Source organism: Schistocerca piceifrons, chromosome X (assembly GCF_021461385.2).
Source record: "Schistocerca piceifrons isolate TAMUIC-IGC-003096 chromosome X, iqSchPice1.1, whole genome shotgun sequence".
Lineage (NCBI taxonomy): Eukaryota > Metazoa > Arthropoda > Insecta > Orthoptera > Acrididae > Schistocerca > Schistocerca piceifrons.
The window spans coordinates 873,178,983-873,196,921 of record NC_060149.1 but is presented as its reverse complement, the minus strand read 5'-3'; the positions used below and the strand labels follow the sequence as shown (position 1 = coordinate 873,196,921).

The 17,939-nt window shown below is 37.1% G+C and overlaps 1 protein-coding gene across 2 annotated transcripts in view; it reads right to left on the bottom strand.

Annotated features, from left to right (window-relative positions):
* The window catches only part of LOC124721571 (polypeptide N-acetylgalactosaminyltransferase 16-like), a 555,752-nt gene that overhangs the window by 56,923 nt on the left and 480,890 nt on the right, over window positions 1-17,939 (bottom strand). For both annotated transcript variants that reach the window (XM_047246612.1, XM_047246611.1), the window contains exons 7-9: window positions 10,651-10,738; window positions 10,494-10,578; window positions 5,317-5,420 (exon numbers count right to left, since the gene is read on the bottom strand). In XM_047246612.1, coding sequence (XP_047102568.1) covers window positions 5,317-5,420; window positions 10,494-10,578; window positions 10,651-10,738 — 277 coding nt within the window. The remainder of the gene's footprint in view (window positions 1-5,316; window positions 5,421-10,493; window positions 10,579-10,650; window positions 10,739-17,939) is intronic.

Here is a 17,939-nt window from a genome sequence, read left to right as displayed (position 1 = left end):
TCATACCTTCAGCGATCGTTTTTTTGAGCCTGCAGCATGTGTGGAGTCGATCTAACTGCTGAGCTTCCTCAGCTCTGGTTAACACCTGGCCGATGTAGTCATCGTCCACGTCATCAGGATGTAACGGAAACACAGTGTCCATCGTCGTAGTTGCCACACGCCCATGCCCCAGGAAAAATAGCATTAATCCTGTGGTGTCTTGTTTGGCGGAGTTGTAGGCAAACATCACGAAAGGTAATACCTCATCCCAGTTGCTCTGCTCAACACTGACGAACATTGATAGCATGTTGACCGAGGTCTTATTAAGGCATTCAGTAAGCCTGTTAGTTTGTAGATGGTAGTGAGTCATCATGTGATGAGTAATGTTGCACCAACAGTTTATCTCTGTCACAAGATTTGATTGAAAAACTTTCTCTCAATCCATAATTAACAATCTTGGGGCACTGTGTTATAATAAAACGTCTTCCATGATGAATTTGGCTACCTTGAGTGCTTTGGCTGTTTCCACAGCTTTTGTAATGGCATAGTGTGTCAGGTAATCAGTACAAACAATAATCCATCTTTTGCCACTAGCAGACATTGGAAATTGTCTAAGGAGGTCAATTCCAGCACTCTGGAAAGGCGTTTCAGCTGTTGGAATTGGTATGAGTTGGCCAGGTGGTTTCTGAGGAACTGCCTTTCTCCTCTGGCACTCTCGACAGTGCGACACATGGTGACAGACGCCCCTAAATAAACGTGGCCAGAAAAATCTCTTACAAATCCTAAATGTTGGGCCTCAGGTGTGTCATGGAATTTCTGTAGAACATCTATGTGCATGTGTTTAGGAATCACTGGTAGCCACCTCTTTCCAAATGGATCAAAGTTTTTCTTGCAAAGTAATCCATTAACTACCTTAAATTGTCCTTTCACATCTTCTGACCAATTTAAGGCAAGCATGAGTTGAGATATCTTGGCATCCTTCTTCTGCTCAGCAGAGAGATCCTGGAGTGCAGTGAGACAGTCACTATCTTCATCAAAGTCTTTATGGTCTTGCACAGGGATTCTTGAGAGACAGTTGGCATCTTGGTGTTTTCTTCCACTTTTGTACACTATGGTAATGTCATACTCTTGCAGACGCAGTGCCCATCTGGCGAGTCGTCCTGTTGGATCCTTGACCTGTCAACCAAAAAAGTGAATGATGGTGTGTAACAACTTTGAATGGCCTTCCATAGAGATGCTGTTGAAATTTTCACATGGCCCAGATCACAGCAAGACATTCTCTTTCTGTAGCTGAGGAATTTCTCTCGGCTTTTGTAAGTGTCCTAGAAGCATAGGGTATAGTCTTCTCTTTTCCATCCGAAATTTGCACCAGAACAGCACTGATCCCATACCCACTGGCATCTGCATGCAGTTCTGTAGGTGCTCTCTCATCATACAGACCAAGTACAGGGTCAGTTGTCAGAGCTTTTCGCAGCACATCAAAAGAATCTTGTTGAGCACTACCACAGGTAAATTTAGCATAGGCTTTTAACAACTCTTGGAGTGGCCTGACTTTGATAGAAAAGTCTTTGATAAAACGATGGTAATAAGAACATAATCTGAGGAAGCTTCTCATGTTTCTAATACTTTCAGGAATAGGAAATTCCATTATAGATCTCACCTTTTCTGGGTCTGGCCACACACCTTTGTTTGACACAAGATCTCCAAGTATTTTGATTTCTTTTGCTCCAAGGAGACGCTTTCTTGGATTAAGTTTCAGTCTGCCTTGTAGGAGACACTTAAGAACGTCCCTCAGTCTTTTTATATGTTCATCAAATGTCTCTGCGAACACTATAATGTCATCTAAATAACTAAGACACACTGTCCACTTCAGGTGACTTAGAAGATTATCCATCATCTGTCCAAAAGTTGCTGGTGCATCACACAAACCAAATGGCATTAACTTAAACTCACACAGGCCCTCAGGGGTGATGAATGTAGTTTCCTCACGATCTGCCTCATCTACTCCACTTTGTCGGTATCCCAAGTACATGTCCAATGTTGAGAAAAACTTAGCCCCTTCAGACTATCTAGTGTATTGTCAATTCACGGAAGGGGGTAAATGTCCTTTTTAGTTATCTTATTAAGCTTCCTGTAATCAACACAAAAGCACCAACTGCCATCTTTCTTCCTAACAAGAACCACTGGTGATGAACATTGGCTCTGAGAAGGCTGAATGATGTCATTCTTCATCATTTTCTTTACCTCATTGCAAATTATTCGACATTCTGTTGCTGACACATGGTATGCTCCCTGGTTTATTGGTTGATGGTCTCCAGTGCTAATCCGGTGCTTCACTGTTGATTTGTCTAATTTGCTCTTCACCTGTGGATTGAAGCATTCAGAGAAATCTTGAAGAATGGCAAGTAGCTTCTACTGTTGCTCCGTAGTGAGATCTGGTGATAGTCGAGCTAGAAGCTCTTGTCTTGTAGTGGTAGCTCCAATTTCACCTACAGACTTGGCATGGGAGGTTTCTATGATGCTCAGCTGTTCAGCAAATACTGGCTCAGTGTTTGCTACATACATGCATCTTGGAAAGATCTGAGGCTCTCGGTGACAGCTAACTATTCATAATTCACCGAATACATTCTTAAATGAGATGACAGAGGCTGGGATGACCAAGTTTCCTTCACTGGTATGCTTCTCTTACATTCCACTACAAGATTCACAGGTTGCTGCATGGGATGACATATGACAGTTACCTTTCTAGTGCTGGCTGCAGGAAAGATCACTTCATCCAGCACACATAGTCTCCACACACGCAGATGCGCATCTTCCCGTCCACAGTATCTCATCTTGTCTAGCATAATCTTCGACTGACCACAATCTATAATTGCTTGAGAAGCTTTCAAAAAGTCCCATCTGAGAATGACGTCATGTCTACACTCTTGTAAGACAATGAATTCTAAGGGCTTTGTATGGCCACTTATACCCACACAAATGACACATCTTCCTGTAGGTTTTACATATTTCCCATTAGCCACCTTCAACAGAGATGTTTTGTTGTCGATGAATACGGTTTTCTGCAACTGGTGGTGGTACTTCTCTGAAATGACGGAATATGATTCTCCAGGGTCCACAAGAGCTTGGGCTGGTTGGCCATCCATGAGGATATTGACGCAGTTTCCTATAATTTTTGTAGCGATCAATGGCAGAGGATTTTTCTCTTCAGTGGCCTCACCTCCGAGGAAGGTCGCACCCTTTAGTTTTCCAGGTTGCAGTGGCTAGGTGATTGGCTGGAGCTTCTAAATGGCAATGGAGACCTTGATCGGCGTGTTGGGGAGCATCCTCTTCAGCGGCTAGCTTGCAGCGATAGTGACCCATGTCGTCCTGCACCTGCATCTTCTTGTTCATCTTCGTTTTTCCGGAGCTGGCATTGGCTAAGATCAGTCTGCTGTCTTCTGGTGTGGGTGTCATCAGATATCTGCCACCTTTCTTGACAATAGTGCACCACATGTACCGGTCATCCACAGTGGAAACATACTGATTGGTTATTCTGGGTCCTCCAGACAGCAGTCTTCCTTGGTGCCCAAACAGGTTCCTCATGTGGCATTGTAGGAACATAACTTACCCTGGGTCTTGACTTTTTCATCGTTTTAAATGGAAATGAAGGACGAGAGATTGGGTTCAATGCCTGTTCCACTTCCTCCCTTATGACCTCTTGAAGCATCTTGGTTTTTTGCTCGCTGTGCAATCCAAGTGCCTTCTGAACTTCCTCTCTGACTATCTGATGAAGAACACTTGTGAAATCAGTTCCTTCCTCCATCGCAGACATTGATACGGTGTTTGGAAGCCATTCAAACTTCTCGCATGTATTTCTTTTTTGATGCATTGTCTCGATATACTGTCACCATTTTAAGAAGTCGTCTGCTGTCGAAACCTCCTTCAGGAGTAGGGCTTGATACATGTCCTCAGCAACACACTTCATGAGATGTGCAACCTTATCTTCCTGCTTCATTCTAGGATCCACTATTTTACACAGCTCCAAGACATCTTGAATGTAGGATGCTGTAGTTTCTCATGGGCATTGTGCCTTGCACTTTAATTTATATTCAGCATTGCACTTCTGTCATTGTGTGTCACCAAAATACTTGCACAGCTCTGCCTAGAATACTTCCCAGCTTGTGAACTTCTCCTCATTGTTCTCATACCATTGCTTGGCAGTGCCCTCCAAGTAGAAAAATACCTTAGCCAAACACACGGTGTCATCCCACTTGTTAAATTTGGCTATACACTCATATACCTTCAGCCACTTGTTTGGATCTTGGCCATCATCACCAGAGAACCCGGAAGGATGTCTCATGTGGTGGCACACAGCTGCTGTCATTGTAATGTCCTATTCTTCTTCTGTCTCTGATAGATTGCGATATGTTGAATATGGCTCGAACTCGGGTTTCTCGCCACGTAAACGGTGGCTCTTTCATGGCCTGATGGGAGCCACTGTGTCATTGATAATGTGCACTATCACAAGTTCCAATACCCAGCGTCTCCACCAGAATAATGTCACATAGAGGCAGGTGTAATTAGATAAATGACAAATACTAACTTCACTTAATGAAGGTTTTTCTTGACACCTGTGGATATTTCTAGAATGTACATGAATGAAATAAAGAAATTTAAATTTTACACTTCACGTGAGTTTTGAACTCACAACCCTCCATGCAACAGTCTAGTATCATAACACTACACCACAGTGACTGTGCTACTCAGCTTCTTCTGTGACAATATAAATCAAATTTTACTGAAAAATAAGGTAAACATAGAATATATTTATATATCAGTGTAAAATCCATGCATCTAAAAGGCAGTTAAACTGGGCCTATGCTGCAAATGAACATGAAAATTCACTGGAATTAGTATCGTGAGCTGTTTAAATTTTTATGGTTTACCATAAAACTATCCTTGACCTCATAATACTATAATCAAAAACCACTCCATATTAAGATAGTAGGATCTTTATCAAGCATCTGCTGTTGTGCATCATAGTGAACTAAATTTATCTTTATTGTTACATGATGTGTGTGTTTATTATAGGCATAAAACCCCACTGGGCTAAAAAAGGGGAAAAGTATCTTATATTTAAAACAAATGTGTTACTGTAGTGGCAATTTTAAAGGAGTTGATTGGTACTCACTAATGAAAACTGAGAAGTTGTTGTTTCTCTGTTTTAAAGACAACCATAGTGTATATGTTTAGCATAACCTCTTGTCTTGAAAATTCCTTCACAGTTTGTGAACCTGTGGATGTGATAGTCTTCCTTACATTGTACATATAAAATCTTAATGGATTAATACTTACCTAGGCTTTCAGCACCCCATATCTCCAAGCCTGGATCAAAAGCCCCAAGTTGATGAAACCAATCTTTGCTGATTAAAAATAATCCACCAGCAATGGTTGGACTCCTAGGAATATTAAATCAGGATTTGTAAATGGAGAAAAAGTGTATATTAATATGTTGCTGATACTGTTCACAATAACTGCAGAAAGTCAAAGGACTTTAAATAAAAGTACATGTCATTTTATATAATGTGTAAACTATGATGACAAAATTCTATAGCTCTTGATATACAATAATAATGTGGAATAAATCAATTTACAGGCTATTCAACATAAGTTAATTTTTATACAAATGTTTTGTATAAATACATGCATGGGTAGTTTAACACTGCATTATATTAAATTAAAATTATACACATATAATAATAATCTATGAGAGCACCAGATTTTAATTTATGATGAAGTTGATGGTCATCAACTATAGTTAGCAGCTATCATGGTATTACTTTGGAAACCCAGTCACAGTGACTGGGTCTGCTAATTACCCTCAGTTTTCTATAGAAGTGCAACATTTTCAAAAGTTCTTACTTTCCGTGTACTACATTAAAATTGTAACATTTGACAAATAGAAGAAGTAACCCACAAAAAACTTTAACTTGTGATTGAAATCTGTACCTTGTTACTGTCAGTTTTTATTTCATGTGGGGACCATGTTCAAGTTGTGGGGTGCAAAGCAATGCACACTTTGCTGTATGATGGACAAGATTACATTCTCTGTATAGAGGTTGTTCCATTATTTGGTGTTGCTTGAATGGATACAGCTATTAATTTCAAGTGAGTGTACATTGCTCATAAAAAAATTTCAAGACAGAAAGTGTGTGTGATGTTGTCAATTTAGAGTGCTCCACTTATTGAAGAGTGGCTTGGAAGTATTTGAAGTAAATCAGATTCAGTGTAACCCTTGAGTTGTCAGTGGCCAGTGTCCTGGTTCTAGCTCAAGGTATTAATAATTTCTATCAGGATGCACATATTTTTGGGCATTTTAATGACTTTTCTAGAAAGCAGTACAGTATTTTTTGTACAATGCAAGTAACCTTTCTTTTTTTGGGGGGGGAGGGGGGGGGGGGGGGAGCAGGGAGCTTTGTAGGGAACCTAATTTCAAATACTGATACAAATTTTCTGTGGAATATATTGAACTTCTTGAACTTCACGTTTGGATCTCCTTCAATATATATACCTCAACGTATTCTTAAAACATTCTGTTCTGGTCTCATTAATAAGTGTCAGTGCTTTGTACACCTCACAGCCGTAAGATGCTACATTGTCTATTGTCATTAATTGTGCACCATGATGAGACAGCCCATTAACAACAGGGTACATATTAATCGTTTCAGCTTGAGCACTGTCTATAAAAATGTTATCAATCAGGCTCCTGCTATACTGCTGCACATAAGTTGGAAAATTCACTGCTGAAACAGCCAAATAATGACTCCAGTTCATTTTTCCTGTCAGAATCTTTTATGAAATCTACACTGAAATCTCACAAACTACTACCTGTTTCTTCTTATCTGACAGGTAGCTCAGTAATACACCTAGATTTTTCATAAATAGCTGAAAGCTTCTTACAGAGGATCTGTAGACCGTTACAATTACAAGAGAAGTTTTCTGCAGTAAAAACTCACAAGCATGTGCTTTTAGGTCCTAATCTAAACAAAGACTGCTTTTTCCAATATCTTTGACTTTTTGTCCAACTTTTCTATGTGCCACAACACCTTTTGTCTTGTTAATTCTACACAAAAAATTTTAAGTCTATAATCCATGATGTTTGACTTTTTTATCCCTGTGGTTACATGGTGCGGAGATAGGCACTTAGCATCTATCACTTCAGAATTTTCCACACCTGCTAGGGACACAAGAAACTCATATACCTTTTTTTTCAGCTACCTAATGCTATGATGAAACAAATTAATTTTACTTTTCTGGAAACTGTTATGTACATAATGGTCCTGTTTTGTCCTAGTGTCTTAGTCTATTTGAAGACTGTCTGTCTATAGTCCGACTAACCTAAAAAAATTGCTCTCTGACTCCAGTAATGGCAGGGATTTTGCCTTTTGTGCTTGTGGATGACCTTACACTTTCTGCAGTCTGCAGTTCCCCCTCCTGTTCAAGCACAGGTCACTACTTATGACCAGGAAAAACTACTAAGGAGTGTTAGATGGGTGCCCACATGAAGGAAGAGAGATGTGACATCAAATCTGATCAGGAAGTCACTGTTGCCCAGACACAGGTTTTGAGCACTTTAAAAAATGTCTTTGAGTGCTTGACATAGTGAGGGCAATGACCCATGAGAGACTTCAGCAACCTTACAAGTTTTTGACAGTACCACGCACAGGGAAAATTTATTTTTCACTGTGGACATAAATAGTGCTCCTTGCTTCTGCATTTTTGTAGGACCATTAAGCAGTAGCAGTGTCAGTTCTTGTGGGAACAGCATTTTGACAATTCCTTGTCTAAGCCTGAGCTGGTGAGGAGTGAGATGGTCTTCCATGTCACAGCTGGTGAAGAATCCTTTCTCACTTGCTTGTAAGCCGGGTTTTACGTCAATGCCCCAATCTTCCACCAGTAGTAAAGTGATGTAGCACCACAGTTGCACTGTCTTCATCTGTTGCTAGGTTAACCATGGCTTTCTTCTCAAAAAGAGCCAAGTGCTCTCTCACAAAGATGTTAGTCTTTGGCATTTTAACTTTGTTGAGGACTTTTTCACATGTCATCTTTCTTACCTCTTCAGCAGCACCAGAGGGTAACCTATGAATAGCTTTCTTGATGCTGCTTATGCTCTCATGCTTAACTAATGCTCTTATAACTGGAGCAAAGTAGAGGCTTTTGAACAGCATTAATTTTATCACTTCATTTAGTTCCTTATGCATTAAATTGACAGCCGTCCTCAAATTCTGAGTGCCAATATTTTTCATGTGATCTTCAGATAGTTTCAGATAGTTATTGGAACTTTTTGCACTGTTTTACAGCAGTTTTTAGTTATTGGAACTTGTAACACTGTTTCACAGTAGTTTACCTACTCCCACTAGCAGGGCAAGATTCTGGAGGCAGGTGCAAGTGACAGATGAGCAAAGTTCATACTTTTTTTTGCCAAAGTCTTGCTTGTTAATGCAGATATGCTCTCACACTTCATTCAGAGATATTCATGAGAATGCAGCTTTTCCACTCGTTAATACTCCTTGGGTTATCAGCTGAGTGGTTCTGGGACTATTTTTAAAGAGGAAATGAAATGATGATCATGGCAATTAGGAGAACTGTTTCATCTAAGTTCTTCATGGAATGTGATGATAAGATAAATTCATCAAGAATATTCCCATTTGAGAGTGTTGCAGGCAGCAGACAGAGTAGACAGAAAACATCTTCACATTCTCACTACTGTGAAACATCACTTCTAAAAAAGTGTTCATAGCTCTTTAAGTATGCATTTTAGAGTCAATGTTCAATAGGAAATTTTTTCTTGTTTTGGTCCATACTACCTTTTCCCAAAATATGGAAAGTAAAGAGTTTGTGCTAGAAGAAATTTGTTTCACAGTATTGAAGATGAAGAATTGCTCATAGCTCTTAAGATATGCATACTGACCATTCCTCCTGGCACATCCTGTAGACACTACAAGTTTCTAAATAAAATTCACCTATCAAATATCATAAAATGTTGGGAAGAAACACATTAGATTTCTTTGAAAAGTAACTTTTCTATCTGTTGACCCTACAGCATAATTAGTCTGTTCACTGAAAATTTTTCAGTTTGCTATGTGGTATTGTAGATAAGGTTATTATTACTCATTCTGATCTGCGACAAATTATGTACAGTAACTTTTATAAGAGAATATACACACTATGTACCAGCATTGAAAATTATTAACATCATTATGGAAGAACAGTGATCATGTTTAATAAACAGCATGTTTAATAAACAGCAGTCCATAGCACAATAAATTTTTATTTTTAGTTCTGGCTGTTGGTTTCAGTCTGTAAGACCATTCTCAGAGCAAGACTCCAGATGACATGAGGAGGTGGTGCAGAGAACTGCTGTGCACCAATGATTAAAAATCTTTATGTCATTATGGAACAACACTAACTGTACTCAATACTTTAATAAAAAGCAGACCAGATCTTATTAAATTTTCATTTTTACTTCTGGTTGCCAGCTCTGATTTAAAAGACCATCCTCAGATGAAGGTTCTAGATGATATAAGGGGCTGCTGCACAGAGCTGCTGTGTAGTACCAACCGGTACGTGTCACAAATTGGATATTTTTGAACCAATCATTTATTTTCTTTTCTTACCATGGTTCCATACCTCAGACGGTAAAAATAGAACCCATATGGATGGATCACTTTGTTGTCTGTCTGTCTGTCTGTTAAGATCATGTTTTCTCAGCAATAAGTAGAGGTATCAAGTTGAAATTCATGTAAGGTGCTAAGGTCTACAGTCCATTGGTGGCACGAAAAATTTAAGCTTCTAAGCCAATGCAGCCAAAAAATGCACCCATGTATGTCAAATATATTGATACTCACTAACTCCTTCATCAAAACGTATAGATGAAATATTTACTTGTTGGGTCTGGTGGTCTAGCATGCCTCAAAACAGAGGTCACAGGATCAAATCTTGGTTGGGCCACAGAGTTTTTAGTCTTTGTTTTAACCTAGCCTTCACTGTCAGTGATATGAGGAGTCACCAGAAACAGCACATGGTTCAGATCCCAATTTAAACTGCAGGCTCCTTTCCCTGGTTGGATAACTGGGATAAGTTAGAGGTATGCAAGTCACTAAAGTGAGGTCCATTAGAAAGACTTGCACCAGGCCACTGTGCCACATGAAATTGTTACCTATGTACATAATTAAGTTTGTACGAAATCCTCAGAGCATATGTCCCACTTGCACTTGTCCACTTTTTTTTAAGCTTCCACACATTTGATAAACATTACTGCTGGACAAAACATGTTTCTATCAACATTGTAAACACAGTACCTGTTGCAGAAAGGCAGTTAAAATGTTGGTGTGGTTTATGTAAGATGTATTACAAAGTGGTTCAAAGTTTGTATTTCCCCTTATAAAAGTAGCATACTACTTTCTTTAGTGGCAGTTAACTCAGGGAGACAAGAATTACTTTGTATGTCATATAAGGAAAATTTTACCTACGTGAAAGGTTCAGATGGATCTTTCTTACTTTCTTTCTCTTCATTTGAGAGAGGCAACCATTTGAAATGCAGACTCCAATCAAAACCTGCAAAACATGTTGCAGTACGTTATTTAATGACAGTGGGAAATTAAAACACATTTGGCAACAATTGCTTACCTCCTTTCAGTTGTGATGAAGAAGAGTGGTATTCAAATGTGTCTTGGTTTATCACATCAATGACAGGACTAGCAACTAGCAGAGGATTCTGTAAAGAGAGAAATCTCCACAATTACAGCTAATAATAACATAATTTCTTTAGTATACATTTCAGAAACACAGTATAAATTTAAGAAGTGTAAGTTTTTAAACTTTTGACATAGTTTTAAGCATTCATTCAGCTGAACCAAATTACAGGGTCATCTCTAATGACATCATCATTGCAGGAACATTAAGCCATAAAGTTTCTTCTTTTTATGTCCCAAGGGCAGAGCCAGTTGTATTGTAGTAGCATAATCCTTTTCTCTTCAGAAACATTGTCCAACCTGTGTGGCCGAGCGGTTCTAGGTGCTTCAGTTTGGAACCACGTGACCGCTACAGTTGCAGGTTCGAATCCTGCCTCAGGCATGGATGTGTATGATGTCCTTAGGTTAGTTAGGTATGAGTAGTTCTAAGTTCTAGGGGACTGATGACCTCAGAAGTTAAGTCCCATAGTGCTCAGAGCCATTTGAATCATTTGAGAAACATTGGCATTGTTACTCTGTATTGTAATCTGTTAAGAAAGAAGAATATTTTAAGGCTATTTCCTCCCATAATTTTGTCCTGCATTTTAGCAAGGGCATACCGAGTTTCAGAAAAAGTAAAGAGGCACAAAAATAGGAAAATTTTATTGCGAAAGGTATAATGAATAATTGAAACAAAAACTTACTCTCCTTTTCTCTAAACGTACTTTACACATATAAAATTTTGATAATACTTTTCATCTAAGTATTTTTTCTCTTAAAACATGAACAACTCTTATCGATCTTCCACTTACTGTCTGATATGTATAGAAAATGATGCTGTGCAGTATATAAGAAGATCTGAGTGCAATATAGGTATCCTCTAGGGTTATTTCTTCATTAATGATAAAGATGCCTGACTTCATACCTCTTGTAACTAAATTAGAGTGGTGTCATGTAATATGATCTGAAATATGACCTCCAATTAGCCAATTTGAGTACTAACCATTGGAACAAGTTCTGTCATACCAATCTGTTTTCAAGCAGTCACGTTTGACATATAGATCCTGATGACTACTTTTTGTGAAGAATCATGTGTTAAATACCAATCTCTCTGCAGTGCATTATTGGACAGTTGTTCATTGGGATCAAGTCTTCACATCATGGTGGTGCTCATGCTAAGGTTTATTCTCTCTCAATTTCATTATCACATTTTTTTCTACAATGTCAAAGACATAACACTTTGCTTAACATAGAATCATTCACAATACACAGTTACTCATTTCACACATGATATGGTAGGGTCAAAGTAAGACTAATGGCAAGCCATCTTTACTTTTGTTTTGCTGAGAGAGCAGTGTAAGATTTATGAACTATACAAAGACATATGAAGGTACATCAATTTTTTGATAAAGGGTGGGCATGGTACTCATAGATATGACAACTGGAAAATAAGACATACATAATTATAGGCAGTCATTAAACTCTTTAAATTCATTTAGTGTTTAAAATGAGGGTATGATTCTTTTATCCAGGAATTATTAACATGCAGTATATAGTTTGTACAACATTGTTTACAAGTGTGGAATAGCCTATTGAGCCACTATTAAGTTCATAATTTCCTTAGATGAATAACATTTGAAATAACCAGAATTAAGGCATCAAAAAATGAGGAATTGGAAAAAGAAGTATTATTTTGTGGCCATTTTTAAATAAGGGATGGAAGGTAGGTTAAGACTTAATATCCTCTGGGCAATGAGCACCATTAGAGGCAAAGTACATTTCTGATACTTGTTAATTCCAAGAAAGAACATTATCCAAATACATAGCTATGATTTCAGTCTTTTTTAGGCACCTATCTGCCACTCAGTGTTTGAACTATACAGCGAATGGTTTTCTTTACTCTTTCCATTTTTAATATATACATTTGTTAGTCAAAATGTGTTTCAGAGACCAGACTTCATCTTCAGATGGCAGTCTAGGACTACAGTTCAACAGTAATGCTCCCACGAACACATGGTTTTGAAGACATGCTGTATAAACTCTTGCTGTTTTGGCCCAAAGTGCAAACAGAGCAAAACTACAGCAAGTATTCATAACATGCATATTTAAGCTATAAATTGAAAATTATTGTGTTTTTCATTTCAAAATTTGCGTTACTTTAAAACATCTAATTGCTCTGTAATATCTTCTTTAGTTTGTGCTCCACAGATCTAATAAAATACATTTTTATATACCACTAAAATCTGCTAACATGCCAACACTATACATGTATTGTATTCCATGTATTGTATACTATATTTTTATGCAATGCATTTTAACTATTTACAAAATCAATTTGTATGTTTTAAAAGTTATGCAGTTGTTTTCTGACTAGGCTTTTCATAAGAAGACAGGTGGTTAATAGTTGTTAAGCCTGAAAGTTTTAAAGTACTATGACACATTGTTTTTACAGGATATATTATTTAGTTTTATTTAACAATTATATGATTTATTGTAACATTCTAATTAATGTTGTGGCATATTGTAGATTAAATTGTATGTAATTTAATAACAAATTACGTCAGTGGTGAACATATGGATTTCAGGGTCAGTCATCATGCACGCTGGTAGTTCTGACAAATATGTAGAGAAAGCCTTGAATTGAATTGAATTGAATTGAATTGAATTGAATTGAATTTTATTTGATCCTGTAAGATTACATCATGTACAGTAAATGTACGTGTAATATAGGACATGTCAAAGTATTAAAATTCTTTATCAATTATTTTTCTACACCTTTAGCTTACATTTTTACATCACTGATAATGAGTAACAATATATACAAATTTAATGGCATAAGTATTCTGCAACACTGTAAAACTCTTTTTCAATGAGATAGTCTTTAAGTTTCTTTGTAAATTCATTGTGAAGTACACTATCTTGCAAGGTTTTGGGCAGACTTCTTAGTAGTCTGATACCAGAGTACTGGGGTCCTTTTTCTAGCATTGCCAGTCGGTGGGGTATGCTCCGTACTTCATTCTTCTTTCTTGTATTGTGGGTGTGTACACTAGCATTTGTAATCCAGTCCTCACTACCTTTTGTGATGTACATTATTGTTTTGTATATATATAATGATGAAAAAGTTAAGATACCTAAATTCTTGAAACAGTTTCTGCATGTTTCAGAGGTCTTTCTTCTTAAAATGGTCCTAATTGCTTTTTTTTGTAATGTGAACACTCGTTTTGTCTCTTGTTTGTTTGAGTTTCCCCACACCGTCACTCCATACTGTAAGTATGGTTCGCAGATTCATCAAAATTATCTCTTAAACCTTTAACGTCTATTGCTCAAAGATTGAAAAACAATATAGAATTAAAGAAGAAGACTCAGGCACTGACACAGAACTAATGATATACATCTAACTTATAGAAACTAAGGCTCTTGGTAATTCTTTTCTATGAAAAAGTAAAAAAGTGGTAATGTGGACAAAACCACTTATAACAACCTCAAAGGATATTATAGATCACAAATTAGAATAGCCAACTGTAGAGAAAATGAACATTACATTGAAAAATGAAATAATATATGTAAGCCAGCATAAAAGCACAGTTGGGTACAGATTGTAAAGAAATCATAAGTACTGTCAGTCTCACAGCATATGAATTTAATCCATTTTTTGTCAAGGCAGCAAACCTGACTACAACCCCAACTTCTGGTCAGTATATTTCTGGTTCAATGTATGCTCCTAATCTAGACCCCATTTTTGGCAATCAGTTTCTTCAAAATTGTGCAAATACTGGGCCAACTTTCAAGTGGACACAAATAGAAGTATGTGATGTGGTTAAAACAATTAAAAAACTAGAAAATTCAAAATCTCAGGACATGTATAGCTTATCAAATTTTGTGATTAAAAATAGTGTATCTCATATCAACTCATCTTTTTACATTAATAAACTGGATGTATGCCAGTAGCCATTTTCCAGAGCTTCCAAAAAGAACAGTTGTCATCCCTATTCATAAAAAGGGCAAGAAAATATGCACAAATAATTATCGTCCAATTTCACTGTCAGTTATCCTTTTCAAAATAAGAGAATACTGAGTACAACAGGAAATTTGCAGACATTTTTCTGGAAACAATGTTTTGACTCAATCTCAATATGGTTTTAGGTCTAAATTATCAACAATGAAAGCAGTTAAAGGCATGATTTCTTTTATACAAACCTCATTTCAATCAAAGTTATCTGCTGAATCCATTCTAGTTGACCTAAGGAAGGTATTTGATTTGGTGAAGCATACAGGGCTACTGGAGAAACTGGTGTTATGGAGTCAAACACTTAGAATTTTCCATCATAAGCACCTATCTCAATGTGACAGGAAACAAGCTGTAGTTTAGAATAACCAAAAGTCTCAATACTTAGAGGTAACTCAAGGTGTTCCTCAGGGTTCTATGCTTGGCCCCTTACTGTTTATAATATTTGTGAATGATCTTCCTTGTCACATGCTCACTAAACCTGTAGCTTATGCTGATGACACATCATTCATTAGCTCTGGGAAAGACATAAAAAATGAAACAGAAAAACAACGAGTACCTTAACTTGTCTATTATGGTTCAAAACCAATGAGCTATCCATCAACTATGAAAAGACATTGAACATCACTTTCAGCTTATTTAGCAGTGAAACTGAGTGCTCAGCTGTTAAGCTACTTGGTATATACCCTGACTGCAAATTAACTTGGGACAAACAGACAGACCACTCATGCAGAAAGCTCTCACATGTTACCTTTTTATTGACTAAACTACAGACATGTGTAGCAAAACCTCTGTTACTTAACTTTTATTATGTCTTTTGTTCACTGCCACCTGCAATATGGTATCCTTTTATGGGGTAATTCTGCAGGTTTCATAGAATGAGATTTTTACGATGCAGCAGAGTGTGTGTTGATATGAAACTTCCTGGCAGATTAAAACTGTGTGGCAGACCGAGACTCGAACTTGGGACCTTTGCCTTTCGCAGGCAGAGCACTTGCCCAGTCTTGAGTTTGAGTCTCAGTCTGGCACACAGTTTTATACTGCCAGGAAGTTTCAATTCTGCAGGTGTCCAAAAAATTTTCATCTGGCAAAAAAAAAAAAAAAAAAAAAAAAAAAAAAAAAAAAAAAAAAAAAAAAAAAAACTATCAAGTCTATTTCTGAAGTTACAAAATCTAAAACATCCTGCATAGCACTTTTTAAATACTTAAAAGCATTGATAGTCCCAACAATTTATATATATATATATACTGTTGCCTACTAAAGATTAAAGAAAACTTAAACAATTACATCTTGGGAAAAGCTGTACATCAACATAAAGCTTGGGAGCTGAAAGCAATAGACTTCCACAAAACTATATTAAAGAAAACAGTCTACTTATGAATATTTGGGTATAAAATTATTTAATACCTTATCTTTACAGGTGCATAATGACTCAATTAATGATTTTAAAACAAAAACTCAAAAATTGATGGAAGAAAGGCTTTCTGCAATATTTCAGAATTTCAAAACTGTTCTAAGGATGACCTGAGATGCTAAATTATTTCTAACTGTAAACTATTTTCTATTTATCTTAGTATGACAATAGTTTATTTGATGCTTCTGGATATTATTTTCTATGTATGGTAAATTAAGAAATTGTTCTCTAGAGTATATTTCATGTGCCTTGTATTATTATTATTATTATTATTATTTGTACTGTAACTATGTCAACAAAATGTATTTGCAGAATATATATATATAAACTCTCTATGATGATATCAATTGCATAAAAATGCTCAGAGATGGATCAAGTTAAATAAATAAATAAAACCAACTGAGTTGTGTTTGGGGAGTGGTTGATGAAAACTGACACACCAGGTAGTCTGTGACTGAATGTGAAGAGCTGCTGTCAATGATATGTAGCATCAGGGTTGTGAAATACTCTATCCTATTAAAAGTATCCACACGCATCTATGTAATGAGTAATTGACTACTAAATGTCATGAGAGGCAGCCCAATGGTATAAAAGGAGGTGGTGAGTATTGTGTTGTCAGTAGAGAAGCAGTAACAGTAGAATGGGTCCATCAGTAGAGCTCATTGATTTAATACAAGAACCAGAGTAACAAATTCATCAGGGACACTTGAAACCTTCTAAAGCTGCTCAAGTCGACTGTTCACAATGTGGTTGTGAAGTGGAAATGTGAAGGAAAAACCACAGCTAAACCAAGACCAGGCAGACCTCACGTACTGATGAACTAGAACTGTCAAGTATTGTGAAGGGTGGTTGTAAAATATCTCATTGAATCAGCAGAAGAGAGCAATCGTGAGTTCCAAGGTGCTACCATCAATCCAGCTAACACAATGTGTAGGAAGCTGAGGAAGATGTGCAATCGTTGATCAGCTCCTTATAAACCACACATTTCTGCAGTCAGTATTGAGTGACGCTTGGGATGGTGTAAAGAGCAACATCATTGGACAGAGAATGACTGAAAATGAATTATTTGGAGTGAAAAATGTTGCTATACTGCGTGGCAATCCAATGGAAGGATTTAGTTTGGCGAAAGCCTGGAGAAAGTTACTTGCCATCATATGTAATCCTAACAGTGAAGTACAGAGGGGGTGGTGTTATGTTATGGGGGCATGTTTCATGGTCAGGGTGTTGTACCTTTATTGTGCTTATGAAAATGTTAGGTATGGAAGGATATGAACACATTTATCATAAAGTAAATGGAAACAATTATTATTTGTATCAGAATGACAATGCAGTTTGTCATAAAGCAGGTTCTGTGAGGCAATTATTTGTGGACAGTGACATTCCTGAAATGGACTGTTGTGCCCAGAGTCCTGACCTGAACCCAAATGGAGCACCTTTGGGATAAGCCAGAATTTCGACTTTGCTCCAAAGCCAGGTGTCAAACATTACTTCCTTCTCTGGTTGTGGCTCTTGAGGAAGAATGGGCTGCCATTCCTCCACAGACATTCAGACATCTTATTGAAAGTGCTTCCAGGTTATTTCAAGCCACTGTAAAGGTGAAAGGTGGAACTCCCCATATTAATGTCCATTAACAGGTGTCCAGATACTTTTTATTTATTTATTGATAATATGTGGTACAATGTAGATGATAATGGACTTAACTCTAGTTACTACAGAGGGCAGTTTTCTATTCTTCTACATGTTAATGTATTACAAGAGTTACAGATCTATACATTTATTGTGGTTCAAGTATTCACTTACTGAGCAGAAGCAGTAGTAATGTAGA